This window comes from Brassica napus, chromosome C1, assembly GCF_020379485.1.
Source record: "Brassica napus cultivar Da-Ae chromosome C1, Da-Ae, whole genome shotgun sequence".
Lineage (NCBI taxonomy): Eukaryota > Viridiplantae > Streptophyta > Magnoliopsida > Brassicales > Brassicaceae > Brassica > Brassica napus.
Genome location: NC_063444.1, coordinates 13,684,501 through 13,708,419, shown reverse-complemented (window position 1 = coordinate 13,708,419; position 23,919 = coordinate 13,684,501). Strand labels below are relative to the sequence as shown.

General features: G+C 42.2%; 2 protein-coding genes and 1 pseudogene across 3 annotated transcripts; all 3 read right to left on the bottom strand.

Moving 5' to 3' along the window:
* Window positions 1–11,491: 11,491 nt before the first annotated feature.
* Window positions 11,492–13,494, bottom strand: LOC125579826. The gene is made up of 2 exons (XM_048743690.1): window positions 12,969–13,494; window positions 11,492–12,810 (listed from the first exon to the last, which is right to left on the bottom strand). The coding sequence occupies exons 1-2, from the start codon at window positions 13,492–13,494 to the stop codon at window positions 11,492–11,494; spliced, it is 1,845 nt and encodes a 614-aa protein (XP_048599647.1).
* A 1,146-nt stretch (window positions 13,495–14,640) lies between these two features.
* Window positions 14,641–18,474, bottom strand: LOC106347094 (annotated as a pseudogene).
* A 235-nt stretch (window positions 18,475–18,709) lies between these two features.
* LOC106347095 (serine/arginine-rich splicing factor RS40) lies at window positions 18,710–21,699 on the bottom strand. 2 transcript variants are annotated; one of them, XM_048744204.1, is made up of 7 exons: window positions 21,454–21,567; window positions 20,781–20,891; window positions 20,221–20,466; window positions 19,949–20,061; window positions 19,633–19,874; window positions 19,028–19,555; window positions 18,710–18,935 (listed from the first exon to the last, which is right to left on the bottom strand). In XM_048744204.1, the coding sequence occupies exons 4-7, from the start codon at window positions 20,042–20,044 to the stop codon at window positions 18,905–18,907; spliced, it is 897 nt and encodes a 298-aa protein (XP_048600161.1). In that variant the 5' UTR covers window positions 20,045–20,061; window positions 20,221–20,466; window positions 20,781–20,891; window positions 21,454–21,567; the 3' UTR covers window positions 18,710–18,904. The 2 variants fall into 2 exon arrangements, with proteins under 2 accessions (XP_048600161.1, XP_013642041.2); XM_013786587.3 differs by lacking the exon at window positions 20,221–20,466 and having other exon boundaries at window positions 21,454–21,699.
* Window positions 21,700–23,919: the final 2,220 nt, after the last annotated feature.

Sequence of the window (23,919 nt, the reverse complement as noted above, 5' to 3'; positions counted from 1 at the left end):
GATCGGAACCAATCTCCGCGAGCCTTTGAGGACAGAGCTCATAACCTGTCTAAAAAAGAACCTCAATACTTTCGCATGGGCCGCAGAAGATATGTCAGGTTTCGACATTAACATAACGTGTCACGAATTAAATATCGATCCGACCTTCAAATCCATCAAACAAAAAAGGCGGAAGCTAGGACCTGAACGGGCTTCTGCGGTAAACGACGAGGTCGAAAAATTGCTTAAAGTCGGTTCAATAACGGAAGTGAGGTATCCAGACTGGCTCGCTAACCCTATAGTAGTCAAAAAGAAAAATGGAAAATGGCGAGTTTGCGTGGATTTTACGTACCTAAACAAGGCTTGTCCAAAAGATAGTTTCCCTCTGCCACATATCGATCGATTAGTAGAAGCAACGGCGGGTAACGAACTTCTGTCTTTCATGGACGCCTTCTCAGGTTACAATCAAATTATGATGAACCCTGACGATCGCGAGAAGACTGTGTTCATTACCGATCACGAAACCTATTGCTACAAGGTAATGCCCTTCGGCCTAAAAAACGATGGCGCAACTTACCAACGACTCGTGAACCGTATGTTCTTCAAACAACTCGGTAAAACGATGAAGATTTATATCGACGACATGCTCGGCAAATCCCTTCAAGCAAAGGATCACGTTTCACATCTCGAGGAATGTTTCGCGCAACTAAATTCCCATAACATGAAGCTCAACCCGACAAAATGCAGGTTTGCCGTAGCATCAGGGGAATTCCTCGGCTACCTAGTCACATTCCACGGCATCGAAGCTAATCCAAAACAGATCAAAGCACTGATCGAGATGGCTTCACTGAAGAATAAGGGGAAGTCCAAAGGCTGACCGGTAGAGTCGCGGCACTTAACCGGTTTATTTCACGATCAACGGACAAGTGCCTGCCCTTCGACGATGTCTTACGGGGAAATAAAAAATTCGAATGGTCGGAAGAATGCGAAAACGATTTCCAACAGCTGAAGCGGTATTTTGCTTCCCCTCCAGTCCTCGCAAAACCCGTGGAGGGGGAACCTTTGTTCTTGTACATCGCTGTATCGGCAACAGCTGTAAGCGGCGTGCTGATCAGGGAAGAACGCGGCGAATAGAAACCTATTTTCTATATAAGCAAAACCTTGTTGGATGCCGAATCTAGATACCCGCTAATGGAAAAATTAGCATGCGCGGTCGTAACATCGGCCCAAAAACTAAGACCATATTTCCAATCCCACACGATCGTCGTCCTCACGACTTTTCCCCTACGGACGATTCTGCATAGCCCGAGTCAATCGGGCCGGTTGGCCAAATGGGCGGTCGAATTGAGCGAGTACGATATCGAGTACCGACCGAGAACAAACGCAAAATCACAAGTGCTTGCAGACTTCTTGGTCAAACTACCGACAAAGACCATAACCAACGAGGAACCGAATTCCACTTGGCTCCTCCACGTCGATGGATCCTCGTCCAAGCAGGGATTAGGCATCGGAATTCGCCTCACGTCTCCGACGAGCGAGATCTTAGAGCAATCATTCAGGCTGGAATTCCACGTCTCAAACAACGAGGCCGAATACGAAGCACTCATCGCAGGGCTGCGTTTGGCTCACGGCTTGAAGATACGAAACATCCATGCTTACTGCGACTCCCAGTTAGTGGCAAGTTAGTTCAGCGAAGAGTATGAAGCCAGGGACGAACGGATGGACGCGTACCTCAAACTGGTCCAAAAACTAGCTCAAAAGTTTGACTGTTTTGCCCTTACGCGAATTCCTCGTTCCGAAAACGTCCAGGCAGATGCGCTCGCGACCTTAGCATCAAGTTCTGACCCAGGAATTAAAAGGGTAATTCCGGTCGAGTTCATCAAACATCCGAGCATCGGACCACCAATCGTCGTCAACCTCATAGAAGGTCAAGATGACGAAGAAGAAGAAGTTACGATACAACCGCAATCGGAGCAATCTGATTACGGCTGTGATACCCCATGGCTGCAGACAATTCGAGACTACATTATCAACTGACACCTGCCCACCGAGAAATGGGCAGCCCGCAAAGTCCAAACACAAGCCGCCCGCTACGTAACAGTGGACGGCGAAATTTACAAATGAAGATTCTCCGGACCACTCATGACGTGCCTGGAAGGGAAAAAAACAAGAAAAGTGATGGAAGAAGTACATTCTGGGTCCTGCGGCAATCATTCCGGCGGAAGATCGCTAGCAGTGAAAATCAAACGCCATGGATACTACTGGCCAACGATGATCGGAGATTGCGAGAAGTTCGCACGAAAATGCAAAAAATGCCAGAGGCATGCTCCAACCATCCGACAACCAGCCGAAGTTCTCTCCTCCATCACATCGCCCTATCCTTTTATGCGCTGGGCCATGGACATCGTCGGTTCCCATCATAATTCAAAGCAAAAGCGTTTCCTTTTAGTCTTCACCGATTTCTTTTCAAAATTGGTAGAGGTAGATTCGTACGCGAGTATAAAAGATGTCCAAGTCGAAAGTTTCATATGGAGAAACATCATCTGTAGGCATGGAGTTCTTTACAGAATCGTAACCGATAACGAATCTCAGTTTATCTCCACCCGGTTCGAGACGTTCTGCGAAAAATGGAAGATACGACTTAACAAGTCGACGCCCAGGTATCCGCAGTGTAACAGACAAGCTGAAATGATTAATAAAACCATTCTCGACGGACTGAATAAGCGCTTAGAGGCCAAAAAAGGTAGGTGGGCCGACAAACTCGAGGGAGTCCTCTGGTCCCACCATACCACCCCGAGGCGAGCAACAGGAGAAACTCCTTTCGCTCTGGTGTACGGAACGGAATGCATGATTCCCGCAGAAGTAGAGTTCCCCGGTGTTCGAAGAAGAACACTTCCCGAACGAGAGGAGCTCAACAACACAATCGTCCTTGACGATCTCGATCTCATTAACGAGCGCCGAGATCGAGCGCTCATCTGAATCCAAAATTACCAACACGCAGCCGCAAAGTACAACAATTCCAACGTGCGGAATCGCAGATTTAATCTGGGAGATCTGGTCCTTCGCAAAGTCTTCCAAAACACCGCTGAACGAAACGTGGGAAAACTCGGAGCAAACTGGGAAGGACCTTATAAAATCGAAAACGTTTTCCGACCGGGCTCTTACGAAATAGCCAACATGCAAGGCATAAAAATTCCAAGGACCTGGAACGCGATGCATCTCAAAAAAAACTATCACTAAACAAACCAACTCACAATGACCGAACTACGAGACGGCTTGATCTCCATAAGGAGTACGTAGGCAGTTTGTCGAAAGGCAAATTCAGCTGTCCCCCCTCATTAAAAAAGGGGGGGGGGAATGGATACGTATACTCGTATACTCTCAAACTCGAAAACTTCCGACCACGCCTTCGATGTTTCCGACATATCTTAACCAAGCAAATTATCTTTTATCCGCAAAACATTTTCGATATTCGAAAATAAATCAGCCGTTAGGGAGAAGCAGCCTTTGGCATCGTGAGACGTCGCGAGAGATGCCTCGAGGGTTACTTCTTCCGAACGACGAAAACGGACACTCCGTCAAAAAATGATGAACATTTTAACACTTATCTTGCGCAAAAACTCTAAACGACGGCAACTGCCGCCAAGTTCGGTGCTGATCACATCGAACTCTTGTACTTCCTAAACAGACATAGCCATCTCACGAAGATAACTCTCGTACATCCGACACAAGGATAATAGCGCTATAAAAGAAACCCGAAATTTTGGTCTAGCACTTCCGGTTGGCTTAAAAATTGTCTCCGGAGAGATGCTCGATTCATATCTAACAAGTCATATAAGCCGAGAACCTATCGCGGACTTTAAATCGGTACGAATCAGGTTAAAATTTCGACAGATAAATCGATAGCCGGCTAGTCACCGCATAAAATCTTAAAACCGAAAGTAAACCTAGGTCTTGCCCTAAACCCAGCGCACTGGTCTCTAACATCTCAAGGCATGATATCCAAAAGATACGAGATCCCAAAACCATGCCTCTATGTTTATATTCGACATCTTCAGATATCCCGCGAAGTCAATATCTCGCGGAAAAACTCTCGAAACAGATCTCGAATAAAACATTTCACATCGAAGAAGGATATGAGACGACAACTCATCACCCTTCTTCCACGCCATACGTAAGCTTATGAAAAATGCAACTCGACCATCTTGTCATAAAAAGAAAGCCGCAGAGCGGCAGGGATTCAAAGCCACATACGGCCAGTCCCAAAACACGAAATGAGGCCATTTAAGGCCGAAACATCAAACATAAAAAAAAAAAAATCTCCCGCAAGAGATCTAACCAAAGTCATCCTCATAGCTCACGCTCCTTCTTCACCCGTCGCTTTGTCCAAGCCTGGTGCCGCATCACCTCCGCCTTCTCCGAGCACCGAATCTTTCCCCTCTGGGCCTTCTGAACACGTCGGAAGAAAGCCCGCGGATTTCAGGTCAGCTAGGAAGAGATCAAAATCTCCATCCACGACTGCCAAATCTCCCTTGCAGACAGACAGTTGGGCCTCTTCGGCCTCTAAGGTCGGAGGAGTCTCACTCTGGAACGACTGAACCACGGCCATCCCGCCCTCAATCGTCGCCAAGGCTAAATCCCTGTTCCGGATGCACTTGAGAGAGCCCAGAAAGGCGGAGATCTTCGCCAAGCGAGCTTGTAACTCAGAACGAAGAGCGTCCTTGGCCTCTCGAATCCCGCGGCTCGCTAATCCTGCATCGCCCTCGATCTGACGCTGAAGACGACGCACCTCCGTAGATTTGGCCTTCGTGGCTTTCTTCTCCTTAAGCAATGAACTCGCCGTCTTCCCGAGGTCCCTCTCGAGCTCCCATATCGCGACCTCAAGTTTCGACACTTTCACGGAGTGAGAATCCTTGACAGCCGTCAGCATGGCCTCGGTTTCAGACCGTCTACCCTGCAGCTCCAACAACTCCCCGACAAGACGACTGGTCTCAGAACCGCACTCGCTGATCATCCCATCGATCAACGACATGAACTGCGAAATGAGAGGAAGGTTAGAATTCTTTATCTTTTAGAGAAATATGTAACAATCAAGAAAGTAAGTGAGCGAAAAACCTTTCCGCGAAGCCCCAACGCTATGCTCGAGTCTCCTTGCTGCGAAGATTCTCCGTCACCGCCCTTGGTAAACTTCCTCTTCCGGCCCTTAGGCTGAGCAACCGGAACAACACTAGGAGCGCGCAGCGCTAGAACAATCTCTTTCCTGGCCGGAGGAGGAGGCATAGAGTCAGCAGCCCCCTCCTTATCTTCGACGAGAATCGGAGTCGTGGACGATCCAGCAGGTAAAGCCGAAGCATCCAGAACGACCGAGCCTGCGAGAGTTCCCGTATCTCGCGGAGTTACGACCTCGGTCCCATGACCCGGAGCAATGGCCAGTGCAGAAGAAGACGGGAAATTGGTGCCGGCTCGAACCTGTTACTTCTCGGTTTGGCGACGAACTAGTCTCTCTCGAAAGGAGAGATGGTCGGCAACGCAAGCCGGCGCATCTACCGAAGAAGTCAGAATCGGATCCGGAGAGGTGGCCTCGCCCATCTCAACATCAGAACTTCTCTTGTCACCATGGGAAGAACACATGTTAAAGGCAAATGATTTGGATCTAGAGAGGTTTTGAAGGTTTGAAGAAGGGAAGGTGTGAAGCAAATGAATGACAAGAGCTCACTACTTATAAAAGTATTAGCTTGGAATTTTATATTTTTTATTAAACACTTTCTCGAGAATTTTCTTCCGCGGAGCTTGAAGTAAACTTCGTTCAAATACGCCTAACATTGCCAAAATCATCAAACCACGCGCTAGAGTCTCGACTCTAACGAGCTGGGGGGCTAACTGTTGGGGTCAAAAACGGTTACGACGAAGTTAACATTCAAAACGTCCGAAGAAGAAAACGAAAAACCTTCTTCGACAAATACTTTTTCGAAATAGATTCTTCCTTACGAAAAGCTTTGCGGAGGAAACACGAAACATCAGACAAGAGCTCGAAAAGAGTCGCTACACAGCGACCGAACGCGTGTTCCGCTCGGTCGCTACGTAGCGACCGAGCTCGAGCCGAAGATTGGTCGCTACTTAGCGACCGAGCTCGTATCGACAGAGCCCAAGTTGAAGCTCGGTCGCTATGAAGTGACCGAGCGTCCACTCCGCTCGATCGCTACGTAGCGACAGAGCTCTTCCGAAACGTCGATACAACATTAGTCCATGCATTCTCGTCTACCCTTCGATGCTATCTCCCGAAGACCGTAGCGAACCCATTTCATGTTTCCCGCCATTCCAAGTCATCGATCAAACTTTACGGTAAAAACCGCGGAAAGTTCGTTCTTTATCGAAAGAAGCCGTAATAAACGCTTCGAGTTAGAAGATGGCACAAAGGGACCTAAGACATGACTCGAGACCCAACTCACGATTTCTTAACCAACAGCCCGTAAGCCGCATGACGGTTTACGCCTGGTTCGCAAGGAAAGATAAATGTCAAGATTCCGCAGATAAATACGAAATTTTGAAGATAATTACGAAGATCGGAAAAAATAGAATATCTCCATTTTTATGCTATGGCGGCTTAAGGTCAGAAGAGGAAAAGCGTAAACCGACCTAGGAGCCAGTATAAAAGGAGTCCTAGGCGAGACGCATGGGGAGGAATTTTCTCAGAGCAAACTTAGCACTTAGAGCAATTAGGCATATTTCCGTTTTTGTTATTCGAGCTGCGACTCAACTAGGTTATTGCCGTCTTAGGGTTTTAGAACTAGGAATCTCGCCGACAGCTCTCGTAGCCCAGGCTCTTACCTTGTTGTAACGCTCAAATGCGAATTCGGAATAAGATCTTATTTGCTCTCTTTTCGATTTCTTATACTTTATCGTTGTTATTCTTGTGTTCTGATTGCTTGGCGTGTGGTATTAGTAGATATCCGGGACCTCTGGGAAATTAGGGTTTTTCTAGTTTCCTTATTTAAACGGAAATCGACAGTGCGAATTTCGGTTCCCACAGCAGATTCTTTGGATTGGTTGGAACTTCCAAAATCATTGAAGAAGCCAGCAGATTCATTGGAACTTCCAAAATCATTGAAAAAGCCAGCGATCCGATTAGATGGCCGAGATATGGAGCTAGACGGCGAAGATGACCCTGATCGCTGCTTGGTGTTTGTGCATCCTGCAGATTTTAAGAAGATGCAGGACTGGCAAAATACATGAACTTATGTTATTACTTTCTATATATCATTCCAATGATGTTCTTAGTAATTGACATCTCTACCATTGTATTTTGTTTACAGAGCTATACAGATTGGTCCTTTTATGTTAGACGGTGAACTAGCCGGACGTATTATGTCTGCAAGCAGTTGACTTAAAAACTACGTAAGCATTCAACCGCTTATTTCTATAAAATGTTAGCTATTATATAAATGTTTACTTTACAGATTTGTCTTTGTTTTTGTAAGAAATTGATGTTGTAATGTACGTCTTCCGGGAAAGAACAACTTTGAAACGATGGAACATATACCGTGTTGCTTTCATGACATGCGTCTTCAGCGACCTTATCGCTAAGGATTACCATAATTTCTGTAAGGGTATTAAGAAGTACACTATGAATCCGTTATACTGGAATACGATAAAGGTGGACCGCCATCTCATGGAAGAACACGGATGTTGTGGAATGTCGATGTGGATCGGATGTACGTTCCTGTCTGGGCCAATTGCAACCATTGGATCGCTTTATGCATCTTTTTGGGGACTAGAAATATCTAGGTGTTTGATTGTGGGGGTAGAAAAAGAATCAAGGAAGTGGAAGCTTTCGCGCATCTTATCCCTCAGATTGTCAAGATCGTTCAGTCATTCATTGAGAGTACATAAGCATCTCATCATCACTCCGTACACTGTTTTCTATGTACCTATGAGTGGTCTTAACTGACTTAACTGTCATTGTGGTGTGTACACTATAAAACACATCGAATGCCACGTGTTTGGGTTGGACATATCTTTGGTGAGTGATGATAACATCCGGGGAGCTCGGATAAAGATTATGTGGGATGTATGGGAAGCAGCTAATGATCCAGAATTGACTGAGAGAATGTCAAAGTATGAGCCTATTAAGTGTAGTAAGCCTGCCGAGTATGTTGAGATTGGTGATTTATGATTTATGATTTATTGTTGGTTGTGCTTTTTTAGACTTACTTTTGAATGATTTTAGGAATTTATGTTATAACATAAAAGTTTATGTTATAATGGTATTTTTGCTATATACTTGAGTTTAAACATTATCAATTGAGAAACCAAAACATTCCCTAAACTCAAAAAATAATTGCAAAACCGATCTGTCTATATCGATCGATCGATCGAAAACTAACTGGTCGATCCGGCAAAGCCCGGTCTCGTGAAGATCGATCATTATGCAGAACAAACAAAAAACGCGGAGTATATTTTGATCGACCTATTCTAGTACGCTCGATCGGCAAAGCTCGATCGCGTGAAGATCGATCGATCTGTCTGTGAGATCGAGCGATCCTGAACCCGGATAAGTCTGTCAAATCGATTTCAGGGTTATCGTCGGTTAAATCCAGTTTGATACCCACTTAATTTGAACCGGACTAACACGATTTTACTCATAAATCGTGAGAGAATTAGATCAAAGCCTTCACTTTTATCTCCTTCCCCGATTTTTCTTGAGAGAATGAGATCCAACCCAAGTTCATAAACCCTAACTCTCTCGATTTAACTCCGATTTGGACGATTCTTGAGCCTAACCCACACGATTTCGTGAGCTATTTCCGAATCTACCACTCTTTCGGTCGATCTGAAAAGGTATAAAACTCTATCTCCACTTCTATAGTTCAAAATTCAAATAGCTAAAGGTGAAATTTTTGAGTTTGTTAAGTTGTTTTGGCTTAAACCGTGTGTTAGGGTGATGATTAGGGACGATTTTCCATATAGTTCATGCCTTAATTCGTAGTTTTAAGTTTGATTTAAGAAATTAGGGTTACTTCTTAAAAAAAAATCCGAAATTTGGAATTAATAGAGTGAGATTGCTGATCCTTTAATGTTAGTTGTTGAGTTGCATTGGTGTTGAATCATTTTCCATGCCAATTTACTCGGTTTTACCTTTGAGAACTCATTTTTTAAGGGTTGTTTGCAGAAAATGGTGAAAAAAGAGCACCGAAAAAGACCAAGGAAGCAGCACCATCGGCAACACAAACACGTGACACAACAGCTACTTCGAGCTCATCTCAGCCCGGAAGTGATGAGCCTCGCGAAGCAGCCCCTTGGCCTTGTGACCCATTGACTCCATTCTCTAAACTCAGTACAATTCATGGAGCACATATCTCAAGTAAGAAGACGCTGAAATAACTTGCATCCTACGCAAGCCGCGACTACTCTGCTGGTTGGAGTGATTACCACTGCATTTTCTACAATGGTTTGCAGCGGATGACATTGAAACCAACAAAGTTCATCTGTGATTACACTACAAAGGACTTGGGACTCTTGGCTACAATCCCCAACCCCTATATCTAGATTTGGTTATACAGTTCCTCTCTTCAGTTGAGTTGCACTACAAGTCCGAGGTAAACAAGGTTGCTAGCGAAGGTAAACTTACATTCCTATGCAGAGGACTGCTTTATGAGATGTCTAAACACGAGCTGTGTACACTATTTGGATTTCAGACCCGACATGAAGCATGCTCTTTGCCCAAGTTCCCTTGTGCTTACCTGTTGTGGGGCAAGATTGCAGACAGTTCTTATGTATCTCGGGAAGCTAAACTTGAATGCTCAGAAACCCGGGCTTGCGAGTGGTAGCAAAATATATGGGTCATCTTCTACTAGGAAAGTCAGAAGCAGGATCACTTACTGAGGATGAAGCGCAGCGTATTCACTGCGGGCTGCCATTAGCTCTCAGGCCGACGTATGACGTTACAGATTAACCTCCAGCAGAGCTTTCGGTATACATGGGAGGATTGTTTACTCAGATGTTGTTTGAAAGGAAGTTTAGGGGTCTTCGTCATGTTGACAAGAAGCCTTTCGATGAGTCTATTGGCAGTCTACTTACTCGGATCTTCAAGCACCATGATATAGATCTTTCTGATACTCTTTGTGTGGATACGATTGACAGATTTGATGACCAGTTCTTCCTAAACACCAGGATCTTCCACTCTGGTAAAATTTACCATTTTACCATGCCTGATGGGACAATTCTTCATTGCAAGCTTCCACAGGCCGCTATTACGTCTCTGACGTATGTGGAGAACATGGAGTTCATGTCTCCTGCTGATGTTCTTTACATGCCTCCTCCACCAGCTTCAAAACGTCATCGTGGTTCCTCTTCTTCGGGTCCTACGCAGACGCAATGTGAGGATGACACCATTCCGGATATCTCAGTCGATCATACTCCAGACCCTTCCATGGAGTATTTGTTACCACCATATACTGGTCAGTTTGATTCTGGAGCACCACCATTTGATAGTACACAGCAGCAGCAGTTCGCCTGGACTGCGGATACACTGGTCAAGCTCTCGACGATGATGCAGGCTATGTGGGGTGCACTTGAAAAGATTAGATGTCCACCTCCTCCTTCCTGTTGCCGCATTCCACAGACTTCAGAGGCTGCTGGTATGACTGGAGACATTCCTGATGTTGTTGGACCTCTAGACACTAATGCTACGGATGCAGACGACGCAGGAGATGAACCATCTGATGAAGCAGATGATGCAGAGCGAGGTTCACGCCTCCATAGGAGCAGACGAGCACCAGGACAGAGTAGGAGCTGCAGTCCTGACGACCACCAATGATCAGTATCAGTTATATCTTTCCATTGTATTACGCCGTTTATTTTTTTATTTTTTGCGTATCTCGAATTCGGATCTGGGTTATTTTCATGTTTTATATACTCAGTTTGGATTATAACTTTTAATAATTATATAACCTATAGTGAGTTACCATTCTATGAAGTATAGTCATGAAGGAGAAGATAAATGTAGGTTTTGATCATATTCTCTCTATTTTGATGAGTTAAATCGTGTTTAGTTCAAATCAAGTGGCGAAATCAATCTGAGAGACTTATCAGAGTCTGGGATCGATCAATCAAAATCATCGATCGATCTATCTGTACGAGATCGAGCTTTGCCGATCGAGAGAACTGTACCAGGTCGATCAAAAGATAGTTCGCGTTTTTTGTTCGTTATGCATATTGATCAGGATCGACCGGCCGGATCGACCGGTTAGTCTACGGATCGATCGATCCCGACGGATCGGACATCACAGTTGGTTAAAGGGATCGATTGACTCAGATCTTCTGACCAAGTTAATACAGCATGAAAATTAAACAAAGTTCTCCCAAACTGAAACAAAGTTACTAAAATTCAAGCAAATGTAGTCTGAAAGACTGAAACAAAGTTGTCACAAACTGAAACAAAGTTACTAGAAATCAAGCAAATGAAGTCTGAAAAACTTTCACAAAATTGTGAAAAACACAGCAAACAAATCGACTATATTGGCATCTTGCAAGTTGCTCTGTTATGACCACCAAGACCACATCTACTGCACTTGCGAAGCTGATCCCCCTGTGATCTTTGTGATGATCGGATTTTGTCTTCAACAGTTTCATATCTGCGTTTTCTATTTCTTCCAAGAGATCTTCTTGTCTCAGGCGGTAGCACTTCAGAATTTTCCACAACTTTTGGGACGGACCAACCATCTTCAGGAACTGCAATGAGATTTATGCTTTCTTGATAAGCTTCTCTCCAAGCTCCCGTGGTATACAAAAAATCAGTCAATGTATATGGTTCTCTACCAACAAAGAAACCGGCTTTTATTGCGTGTCTACAAGGGATCTTCAAGAGGTCGTACTTCCCACAAGAACAAGTCCGTTTGTCCAGATCAACAAAGCAGTCAATTGTATCGCCTTTAACAAGCAGCTGGCTATCGGTTACAGGGTAAACTCTGAAAGTTTTCCTCTTTTTGATCCTCCTATCGATATTTTCCTCCACATCTATGGTCAAACGATGGGTGTGCTTCGAAATCAACTTCTTACGCTTAAAAAACCAGCGTGTCAGCATTTCTCTTATACTGTCCAATAAAGGAATTACGGGAAACTCTCTCGGCGAATGCAACGCAGAATTTATCGACTCAGCAGGATTGTTTGTCCTAATGTCATACCTGTATCCATGAAATTGACATCTAGCCCACTTTTTGACATCCGCTTCCATAAGATAATTTTCAATTGTTGGACTGATATTGCAAACATGGGCAAACGTTTTCTTGAAATCAACCACTCTATAAGCCTTCGAAGCCTTAGAAATCAACCCAGCTAATCCCTTCCTCTTGAAATATGATATCACATTATTCAACAAATGATGAATAAAAATACCATGTCTCGCTAGCGGATACACTTTCTCCAGTGCCTTCGCTATTGACACTTGTCTATCCGAAATAAAAGCCAAACCATTATCATCAGCAACAACAACTTTTAACTGTCTCATAAACCATTCCCAAGACTGTTCATTCTCAGAGTCTACTATCCTGAATGCAATAGGATATAAATTTGAATTTCCATCTATAGCAGTTGCAACCAGTAGCACCCCTTTGAATTTACTCTTCAAGAACGTTCTATCGACAACAATGACACGCCTCATGACCTTGCTAAAGCCTCTGATCGATTGACCAAACGCTATAAAAAGATATCGAAATCTACCATTGACGTCAGTCTCATAAGAGGAATGTGTACCCGGATTGGCCTCTCGCAGCATGTGCAAGTATTTTGGTATTTTTCCATAACTTTCCTCTGGAATACCTCTAACAGCGTTGACTGCACATTCACGGGAATCTCATACTAAAGAATCAGAGATCTCACATCCATAATCATTACGTATAATCTGAACAATATCTTTCGCTTTAGGCCCTTCCTTGATACCTTCATATTTATGCAGATAAGACCGCCTATCGTTTTCGCTGAAGCTGTCTTACCGGCACTGGTTTTGCTTGAAGGTGCACAGGAATGTACACCGACATACTTCTTAATAATAAAATATGTGGAGCCCTTCAAACACTCTGCTCGAGCACCCCAAAAGCACACCTTATCAGCGCATCTAATACACCAAACTGATTTATTGGAGTTGGTAACTGTGTAGTAAAAGTTATGCTTCATTGCACATAACTCAAACCTTGCTTTCAAAACTGTTTTATTGAGGAAAAGATCTCCCGTCTTAACCAATTCGACCAACGGACTCTTTGCCAATTTTTCTCTGTTTTCTTTTTCAGAGTTGATGTTGGCAGCATCATAATCATCTCCATCAACCTCATCTTGCTTCATCTTTCCTTTCTTCTTCTCGTCATGCTTGTCAGCATCATAATCATCTCCATCAACCTCGCTTTGCTTCATCTTCCCTTTCGTCTTCTCGCTATGCTTAGCCCCCTTAACAATACTTGAAGCGGCCCCAATGTCACAAGGATTTCGCTCCTTCTCTTCACTTGTACTTGCATCAGTTGGCATCTTATTAAGATCAATGTCGACCTTATTTGGATTTCCTTGCTTTGCTTTATAGCTAACACACAATTTAGTTGATTTATGCTTCTTACAAAACCCTACAATACATTCTGATTAATTGATCAACCCAATAGGAAGGTAACTCAACTCCAAATCGGCATCCGTTTCTTCAAAACCAAAATCCTCTATAACGTTTTTCTATAACTCTTCGAGAGACGATTTCAATTCCAAAGCAAGTAACATTCCCCCTTTCTTTTCATCAACATTAAAACTTTAACTTGAAGCTACAACCAATTTCCAAACACCACATGAAGCATAAATATGAATCATGGTAGAAATAATGTGAATTTTTGTGAAAATTTTGTGAACAATCAATGAAATATAGAAGACGGCGTGAGAAGAAGGCTACCGCTTTTTTTTTGTTTTTTTTAAATAACGAGTTTTTTTAAAAATAAGAAAGTGAATATTCCCAAATATTTTTTTCCATATTTTTAGGACTGATTTTTTATCCGTAGAATACAACTAATCTGTAGAAATCGGTTTCTACAAGTTTGTTAGAATTATAGTAATGTGTAGATTTCGATTTCTACATGTTTTAGATTTACAGTAAATCAGTAGAAGTCGGTTTCTACGTGTTTTAAATTTATATTAATGTTTAGATTTTGATTTCTACATATTTTAGATCGGTAGGTTAAGCGCGGAATGTGTATTCTAAATATTTTTAGAATACTCTTATTTACGTAGATCATATATTCTAAACATTGTAGATTCAATTAAAAAAGTGGATTTCGTTTTCTAATTCATAGAATGTCATTTCTACTTTATTTAGAATAGAATCTGAAAATTATGATTTAAAATTTTTTAAACTGAAAAAAATACCACTAACTTCATATAGGTATTTTATCAATATTTACTATTTTTCAAAAAAAAAATTGTTTGTAAAACTATTTATTAAATTTATTTTCAAAAATATTAAAGGATATTATAGACAAAAATGACACAAAATATATATTAGTCTAAAGAGACATAGTTATCATTTTTTTGCTCTAACAAAACAATTTTCCCTGCATAAATTTCCCAAGAATAATGATCACACAATTCAATCTTAACTGAAACATAATAATGTCCTACGACTTAAAAGCATTTGAAGAGTTACCTTGAAAGTGGTTGAAGAAACCATAGTTTATAATTTCATCAATGCCTGTATAAGTTACAACAAATCACAATTTCCCTTTTTTGTCTCATGTCTCGTTGATTTCTATACAAAGACCAAGCCTACCTAAACAAGAAAGAAAAAAGGTCCTAAAAACTCTTAGTGTGTGTTAAGTCAAAGAAGAAGTGCCTCTGTTCTGTTCGGATATTTTCAAGCTACCATAAATATCACTGTTGTTGAAGAAGCCGTCATCTGAGAAACCGTGAGATAGCTCCGTGACTGATACATCTTTTGACAAATGAAGATTGTTATTTGAGGCTGCTGTGAAACTGTTGTTGCGACTTGGAACTCGACCTCCTCCTGATATGCTAGAAGTGGAAGCAATTGGGTTTCTCTCTGCATTGATGTTCCCACCACTTTGACCTGAAAAGGCCTGTTGCTGCTGCACACTTGGTCTGTTCTCAGACATCTCCTGCAACAGCTGGTGAAGCATCTACTGCTCCTGATTGTTACCATGTGGTGGTTGCAAATGATGATGAGGATGATAATGCTGAAGCATGTTGGGAGCTCCATTCATGGTGTGCTGCTGCTGTTGCAGCTGATGGGAAGAACAAGATGGACTCTGGTTTGAGTTCGGGGTTGGGTTCTGACTCGAGAACGCATCTTGCTTGCATGTATTTGAGTTTGGGTTATTCATGGCATTTTGCCTCATAAGCATGCTTTGGTAGTTGGTCAGAGCTGCTGCGGTTTGAGCCGAGCCATTCATCGCTGCACGACCAAGAGTTTGATTGCTGTTGTTGTTGTTTCCAGTAAGGTCGTTCATCGTTCCTGAAGTCAGCGCCATCTGAGCTTGAGATGACCCATATATCGCTCCACTATTCCCCAACTGCTCCATCTCTTGCATTTTCTGTCTCTGGAGCTTTGCTGTCGCCGTCTGCTCCAAAAGACGTTTCAACCCCTCTGCATAAGGGCATCAATACATGTATATTCAGTCAGAGAATCAGAATAAGAGCATTCAAAAGGCGTTTTAAACTTTGTTTTCATTTTAAGTGTCGTTTTATATTTTCAATGCAAATGTTTGTCAAATTTTCTAGTTTTCAATTCATATTCTCTAACTTCATTAATTAGCAAATACATACAAACTAATACATTAATTATGAGTAAATTCTTAATAAGTGCGAAAAAACCTTAAACGATATAATATGAAACTGAGGGAGTATAGTTCAAGTGAGAGCTAGACCAGAGAGGCCACCTTGTTTTGGGTCTCATGCAAGAAGAATGTTGTAGAAGGGAATAGTAGACTTACCAATAGGGCCGAGTTTGTGATCGCCGGTGAAGTTCATCAGATCCTTCATGCTCTTGACAACTTCAGATATCTGCCACTCACAATGGCTCACTATCATAAGACTTCAAATACAAAAGTAAGAGTAACAAGAGCAGCTAAAGAGTACCTGTAGAGTTCTTATGTATCTCTTTGGATAGCCAAGATCATTCAGCGACTGTAATTCCATGAACTTCGCCAGCTGCCGTCCTGCTCCCAAGACCCTGGAGACACAAAATAGCACCCAACAATGATAAAGTGCACTAGTAACAAAATGCCTCAACATGAAAGGCAAAATCAAATATTATGGGTCAACTTACATGTTACTGTTTGACTTTAAATCCTGCTGAGAGACTCCCTCTGACCCACTCTCCGAAATGGTTGTCTGGCATTTCTGAGCAACCTGAAGCAACTGGTTCACCTGCATGACCGATAATAAGTTTTCAATACACTTTCGAACACAATTGTAGCATAATGTCTAAACATCTGTTCAGAGGTATAATTACAGACTTTTTGCTCATATTCATAGGAAACCATAAGATCAACACATACACAATGTTTAAGGAAATAAATTTTATAGCATTTGACCACAGACATTTTGAGTAAAGTTTAAGGTTTCTAATAATTAACGCAAAGGTCATGTCATCAGAATAGGACCTGCGGAGCAATAAGTCTACGGAGAAGAAACTCTTCATGACGCCGGGCACAGAACTCCCAAGACAATATCTAGAAAGAAGCAAAAGTGGTGATTATTTCTTTCTTTGCTTTTTCATGTTCACTGAATAAACAGGGAAACATATAACTGGAGGAACGTCACAGTTTCGAATAAGAGACTACCTTCAAATCTTTAGAGAATATGATGCGAAGATGGCCTTCACGGACAACACGAAACTGCTCATGTACAGTTTCCTGAACTGCTTTTCTGTATTCCAACAACATCAGTCCATTGGAAAATCTGTTTTCTCGAGGGTGGTCCATATAAAGGAGCTCGTCAATGATGCCACTAGCGAATTTGATTTCGTTAAGTCTGGCAAGCACATCGAAAGTTGCCTCTGCAGAATTAAACACGAGTCTGTTTAGACTTTAGTATATGGAAGTTGCTTCATTGTGCTTAGAGCAACGGCACAAGAATAGCAACTCTCTTACCAAATCCTTCTCCAGACTTGGTTCCGCAAAGATCACACTGCCACTTATCCTGCAAACAAAATGAGAACATAATCAACACCAAACAAAAATCAGAACACACGCAGCTAAGAAAAAGACTGACCGGAGATGCCTGTGGAAACATGCCAAGCGCATGTTTCCCAGCGTTTGCGTACTGTGACAAGCACAAGCGTTGATTTGCACGAGGTGAGAAGTATTCAGCCACAAACTTCTTCCAATAGGTAATGCAATTTTCCTACAAAAAAAAAAGGCATCAGACTATCAATAACGGGAGAACTTGGAACAGATGTGATGAAATTTCTAAATTAGAATAAGATAGTATTAGCTTACAGCAGGTCGTTGTTGTGGATGATACAAGTACATCATCATCTTCCGAGCAATAGGAGGGATGATCTGTTGAGTGCCTTGTTGCTGTCTCAACAGCTGTTGTTGCTGAAGCTGGAGTCTCTGAGACGGTGACAAGGATTGAAGAATCTGTTGTTGTCTTTGTCTCTGCTGCTGAAGCAAAGCTTACAACTGAGGATTCCTTCCTGCGAGGTCCTGACGCTGGATCAACTGATGTAGAGACTGCTGCTGCTGCAACATGTCCTCTTGCTTCACATCTAATCTAGGCTTCTTATCAATATGTGAATAGTTGTTTTCTCCCATTGGTACTGAACCTTGTCCTGCTTGTTGTTGTTGTTGCGGAGACAAGTGTTGTATTGAAGCAGACCCATCGAGGACCAATGAGCCGGGGATGTTAATGTTACTTGAGGGGAAGGACATTGGTGATGTTGGGAGACGCATATTATTGATGCCACCACTCCTCTCCATATTTAGAGCTTCCGAGCCAACAGCTGCTTTGTTCACGCCCCAGGAGAGAAGACACAGACCAAAACGACAGATTCAGAAAAAATGACAAGCTTGAGACTTGAATCAGAGCCAGGCAAAACGAATCCTAAGGAGGTATGGTCTAATTCAACCGATCAAACTGAGGTGTGTATCGGATATTCAACTGTACAGGATCCAAGAATCACGGTGAAACAGCTGGTTTTTCAAAACCTGAGCACTCGGTTGTCACAATTGAAAAACCAAATCAGCTACTAGATACAAATCTTTAAAACAAAACGAGCAGGATAATAAACTACAGTACAAGCAAACCGTTCCTCGATGCAGCACTAGAGACGGATGGAAGAATACTTCATTACACTTTTAAAGTCCAGACGAGGAAATATGAACTAGCCTCAGCATAATCTCAAAGCGTAAACTTACCAAAAGGAACAAACTTTATTAAATCAAATAAAAACCCGGAAATTTTCAATCAAGTAGAGTCGACTTGCACCACTCCCAAAATCAGAAACCCAGTAGAGGGAGTTAACCAAAAATTAAATCTAAAAATATATATATATCAACTAGAAACACAAAAAGAATTTATATATATATTCAAGCATCGAATAATATCGGCCATATGCTTAGTTTAAAAATATTAAAAAATGTAAATAAACGTGTCTTTTGTTTTACAATATTATTATTTTCACAATATTTTAATATCTTTTCTCCCACGGATATTATTTGTAAAAAATATGTTGTTTTTTTGTCTAAGATTGGACTTCAAACTGAGATAGATAAAAACGAAAAAAAGAGTAAGGAAGATTTTAAGCATCCAAGACCAAGTTTTTCAATCCGACAATGAAAGAGATCCGAGTTCGAATGTATAAAGAGACGGATAATAAACACGAGGACACAAGAGTTTGACAACAACATTCTACTTTGATAGAGATGGTTGGATCCACTTTCATTCACTCTTCAGCTGGAGGCGAACGAGACCGGCTGCAAATGAAACCCACAAAAAACAAAGCAATGGTTAGTTTCATTATCTCATTTTTATATAAACAAGCTGCTAACTAATTTGACAAGCTTACCTCTTCTGCATCGGGCTTTCTGCACCATCATCGCTGTCTCTTCTTCCTATAGAGCTAGGACTTTCGACTTGGCCATTCTCAGGGCTAGACCTCGACCTCGACCTCTCCCTCCTTGGACTTTCAACTTCACCACCTCCATTCTTCGGGCTCTCCTTCTTAAACGGGCTATCATCAGGGCTCCTCCTCTCTCTCTTCTCGTTGGGACTTGCGACTCTCTCCCTCCTGCGAGGGCTCTCATTGCCTCTGCGGTCGCGACCATACTCTGGACTCATACGCCTCGATCTCTTGTAAGGACTCGGGCTACGTCTTCTGCCATAATCAGGACTGGTCCTTTCCTTCCTGTACGCAGCAACGGGACTACCCCCTCGACCATAATCAGGGCTCCCTCTCTCTCTTTTGTAAGGAGACGGCGATCGTCTCCTCCTTTCAGGTGACCTATCACGGCGTCTATCGGGACTCTGTCCATTCCCTCTTGCATCATCATCCTTCATTGCATACTCCACCGAGATCACTTTGTCCATCAGCTTACTGAATGAAAAAAAAACAAAGGCAGATTGTGAGTCTTTTAAGCAACGAAAGCATTTGGTAAATGAGCTAAAACCTACCTGTTGTTTGTAGCTTCAAGTGCTCTCGTTGCATCCTCTTGTTCCTCGTATTGGATAAATGCAAAGTTCCTCCTGATCCTAACGTTTACAATTTTGCCGTATGGCTCGAAGTGTCTCTCTAGATCCCGGGTCCTGGTATTGTCCGCATCGAAGTTTATCACAAACAGAGTCTTGGAAGGTCTCATGCTGGATGAAGATCTTCTTGAACCACCACCAGTTCTTCTGTCACCTCCACGTTCACCCTATACACAGACAGGGCCATTAAGGTTATTACAAACCCTGAAAAGAAAATGACAGACTGAGGTCAGTCTCTTACCTTTGTCCACTCAACACGAAGTCTGCGTCCCTTACGCCCGAATTCAATGCGGTCAAGGCCTCGGATTGCATCGTCAGCATCCCTTTCGTTTTCCATGTAGACGAAAGCAAACCCTGGAGAAGAAGCCACAAATATAAAAGAACTGAGTCCACGAGCAGTGAGCAATGTAAAACAAGTTAATAACCTCCAGCAAACAAGAAGACAAATCCTTTCTCCTTCAGAGGCATCAAACAGCCTTTACAAACTAAATAACCAGTGAAGCAGTTACAGACCTTGTATTATGGAATAATATATGTCAAGGAACAACTGAAAATGTGGTAGTCAAGACGGAATGTGAATGAAAACAGAGTGCTCCATGGGAGAGGAATGTGTCCAAAGTCATGAGGAATGAAATGTAATTAAGATGGCAGTGCCATTTGCGGAAGGAAAGTGACTCGTTTTAGGGGCACAGTGTGATAGATTTCCTTACGGTCCATTCATGGCCTGGTGGGAGTATAGGCATCCCAAGATTAAAAATCCTGCGCCAAAGAAAATGCTGAGTATGGCGGTTTTACTCTATTTTTTTTTTTAATCTCTATCCTCTGAGGTACTTTGCCGCATGCTGCCTTGACATGGCCAGGAAGATGTTGTGCAAAAGAGTGCGTCTGTGTGGAGGCGGGGAGGGAGGGAATGAGTGTTCCAGTGCCATGTCGTGGAAATGGATTTCATGACATGCATTTGAATTTTGCTTTGACACATCGCACTTAGTGGTTTACGGATACTGCTTGCGCATTGAGGTCAAATCACGTGAAAGGAAGAAGAAGGAAAGAAAAGTGGGGGGGCACTTGCTTACCAGCTTTCATATCGACCCTCTCAACTCTGCCGTATTTCCTGAAGAGGCGTTCAAGATCACCCTCACGAGCATCATACTCAAAGTTCCCACAGAAGACTGGCTTCATGATTCCTGCACCAGTCACCATGTAAAAAAAAAAAAAAGGGTATTAATGAGGCTTCCTAGAACATGCAAGTACAAAGTACGATCTAAAAAAGCACCAAAAAGAACAATCAACAGTCAACACAGTGTATGTACGTACTGACTGCTTTATTCGCGTACCAATCTAATAAAAATTGTGAATCACTACGACATCAATGGCAGACTTCTCACAAAAGCTAATTATCGAAGCAAAAGAAAACTAATAACATACAATTTGCATCAAGACTCAAACTTTGTATAACAATTGGAGCTCAAATCTTTCAAACCAAAGACAATTCACAACACAATATTAGAATAAAAAAAAGGAGCACAAGCAAAGGCGTGACTCAGCAGATCTAATCTAAATGGCTTTGGTGAAAAACATCAGATCTGAACTAAATCACGAAGGATTGCGAACGAGAACAATCATGAGACTTTTAACACAGAAACATCAGATCTGAACTAAATTCACTCGTTCTAAATTTCCACCCGCAAGAGATGAGATCTAAGATCGCTGAGAGTCAGAAACTAGAGACGATCTCAATCAATATACCTGTAGAAATGATGAAATTGAATTATTTCGCAGCCGTCGTCGCGTGGAAGCCCTAGCCAGAAGAAGAAGAAGCTCTTAGATATTTTGGTGAGCCTCAAGAGATGGGTAGATAAGATTAGGTACGGAATATATATATTTATTTATCTTTTTTTTTTTTATATTTATAATAATTTTAACTGAAGGATAACTGATTATTTAACCACTTTTTAAATCTCACTTTCAAATGCCATTAAGCTCTCCTGGCCAATAAAAAACATTGGTTGTATTGTATATCCATGTTTCGGAGAGTTTCCATAACCCTGTATCTACTGAAGATCTCCCCTATCTTTGTTTAATGATCTGGACTGCTCTCATCTTGTTGTATGGTTTTGACAAATCTGTTACTGTTTCTAAATCAGATATGTGATTCCTCCTCCGCTTAAGCAGTGAGCAAACGTTTTGGTTCAAACTTCAGAGTGAGTTGAACGCCGGCCTGGCTCTGAAAAATTCAAAAAATTAGGCTAAAAGCACAATAAAGTTCAAAGGCTATCAACTACGAGATATTTATAATATTTTAAAAATGGGCTGAAAACTACATCTTTTATTAAGGGTCCAGGTCGTTACTGGTTGAACATGAAAGACAAGACAAGTTTAGTCAACCACTCACACATTGAACACAGTCCAGAGCGTGATCAGATCGTTGTATGCTCTGATCATAGTGTGAATCTAGAAACAAATGAAGAAAAAAGTGTTTTGTATTATCTGAACTTTTCAACTTTTATTCATCATACATAGTACATTATTTATACTCAATCTAGATCTTATCCTTTAGCACACCTCAGCACATGAGCCAAAACAATCGAATCTGTTTGTTGTGGTCACACAATGAGCTGGCACTGTAGCCGTTGGAGTAGTACGCAGTACTATGCTTTTGTGTTGACCGTTGATTACATCCTTGGCTTTAGCTGAGACACATTAACTGGACTGAAAGTTGCTCTTTGTAGTGGGCTTCTTGCTTTGATCTGAGGCTTCATCGAACATGGGCTTGCTGTTGTTAATACTCCCCCTCAAACTTGGAGTCGGAGGAAGCGAGACACCAAGTTTGGCTCGCAGTTTGAAGAACGGTTCCTGTGCAAGAGATTTAATAAACACATCCGCAAGTTGTAATGAAGCAGGAATGTGTTTAACCTCAAGTGCCTTGAGCGCCACTCTTTCCCTGACGTAGTGATAGTCCACATCAAAGTGCTTCGTTCGCTTATGGAACATAGGGTTTGCAGACAGACAAACCGCAGACAGATTGTCACACAACAGCAAAGGTGTTACTCGTTGTTGAAGACCCATCACTTTGAGAAGGTTCTGCAACCACACAACTTCAGACGCAGCCAGCGACATTGTTATGTACTCTGCTTCAGTTGAGGATTTGGACACCGTCTCATGTCTTTTAGACGACAACGATATCAGATTGGAGCCAAGCTGAGTACAAAACCCACAAGTTGATCTTATTGTCTCCTTGCAACCGGCCCAATCACTATCACTGAAGCACATAAGTGTGGAATCAGTGTTCTTCTTGATGTGAATGCCCATCTCAGACGTTCCTTTAACATAACGAAGAATCTTTTAGGAGCTGAAAGTCAGACTTGGTTGGTGAGTACATCTGTTGACAGATATAGTTGACAGAGAACTGCAGGTCCGGTCTTGTAAGAGTTAGGTACTGCAGTTTTCCAGCAAGGCGTCGGAAGTAAGATGGCTCAGAGAACAGCTCGTCTTGACCATTTACTAAATCAAGCTTCAGAGGAAGTGGTGTTGGCATGGGAGCGCAATCTGCCACTCCTGCAGTGATCAGAAGATCAACTGCATATTTAGACTGATTCATGAACAAACCGTCACTGTTTTGATGCACTTGTATGCCAAGAAAGTAGTGAACAACGCACATATCCTTCATTCTGAACACTGTATTCAGACTCACCATCAACTTGTCAAGCAAAGTGTTGTTGTTTCCTGTCAGAATCATGTCATCAACATAGAGTAAAAGATAGATGACATCTGTTCCGTGATGATAGATGAACAGAGATGGATTAGGAAAGCTACATTCAAAGCCAAACTCAAGGAGAAAATCACTGAATTTGTCAAACCAGGCCCTTGGTGCCTGTTTCAAACCGTATATTGCTTTCTTGAGTTTGCATACATACCCTGGCTTACTCAAATCTTCATATCCAGGAGGCTGATTCATGTAAACCGTTTCTTTTAAATCACCATATAGAAAAGAATTTTGCACATCTAGTTGCTTTAGTGACCATCCCTTTGTCACTGCAACATGGAGAACGGTTCTGATTGTTGCCGTGCGTACCCCTGGGCTGAAGGTCTCAATGTAGTCATAGCCTTCTTCTTGTTGATTACCTCTGGCGACTAATCTTGCTCGGAGTTTCAAGACTGTGCCGTATGCATTCAACTTTGTCTTATAAATCCAACCACAATCGACAGGGTTTT

What these genes read in the sequence shown, in the direction of transcription:
- LOC106347095 (XM_013786587.3), bottom strand. Translation starts at nt 20,886, where the DNA reads ATGAAGCCAGTCTTCTGTGGGAACTTTGAGTATGATGCTCGTGAGGGT. An exon ending in TTCGTGTTGAGTGGACAAAG is followed by an intron (nt 19,875 to 19,948) that starts GTAAGAGACTGA and finishes GTCTGTGTATAG; the next exon opens with GGTGAACGTGGAGGTGACAG. An exon ending in CTTGAAGCTACAAACAACAG is followed by an intron (nt 19,556 to 19,632) that starts GTAGGTTTTAGC and finishes TTTTTCATTCAG; the next exon opens with TAAGCTGATGGACAAAGTGA.
- LOC125579826 (XM_048743690.1), bottom strand. Translation starts at nt 13,494, where the DNA reads ATGCCAACTGATGCAAGTACAAGTGAAGAGAAGGAGCGAAATCCTTGT. An exon ending in TTCAAGCAAAACCAGTGCCG is followed by an intron (nt 12,811 to 12,968) that starts GTAAGACAGCTT and finishes GTGAATGTGCAG; the next exon opens with TCAACGCTGTTAGAGGTATT.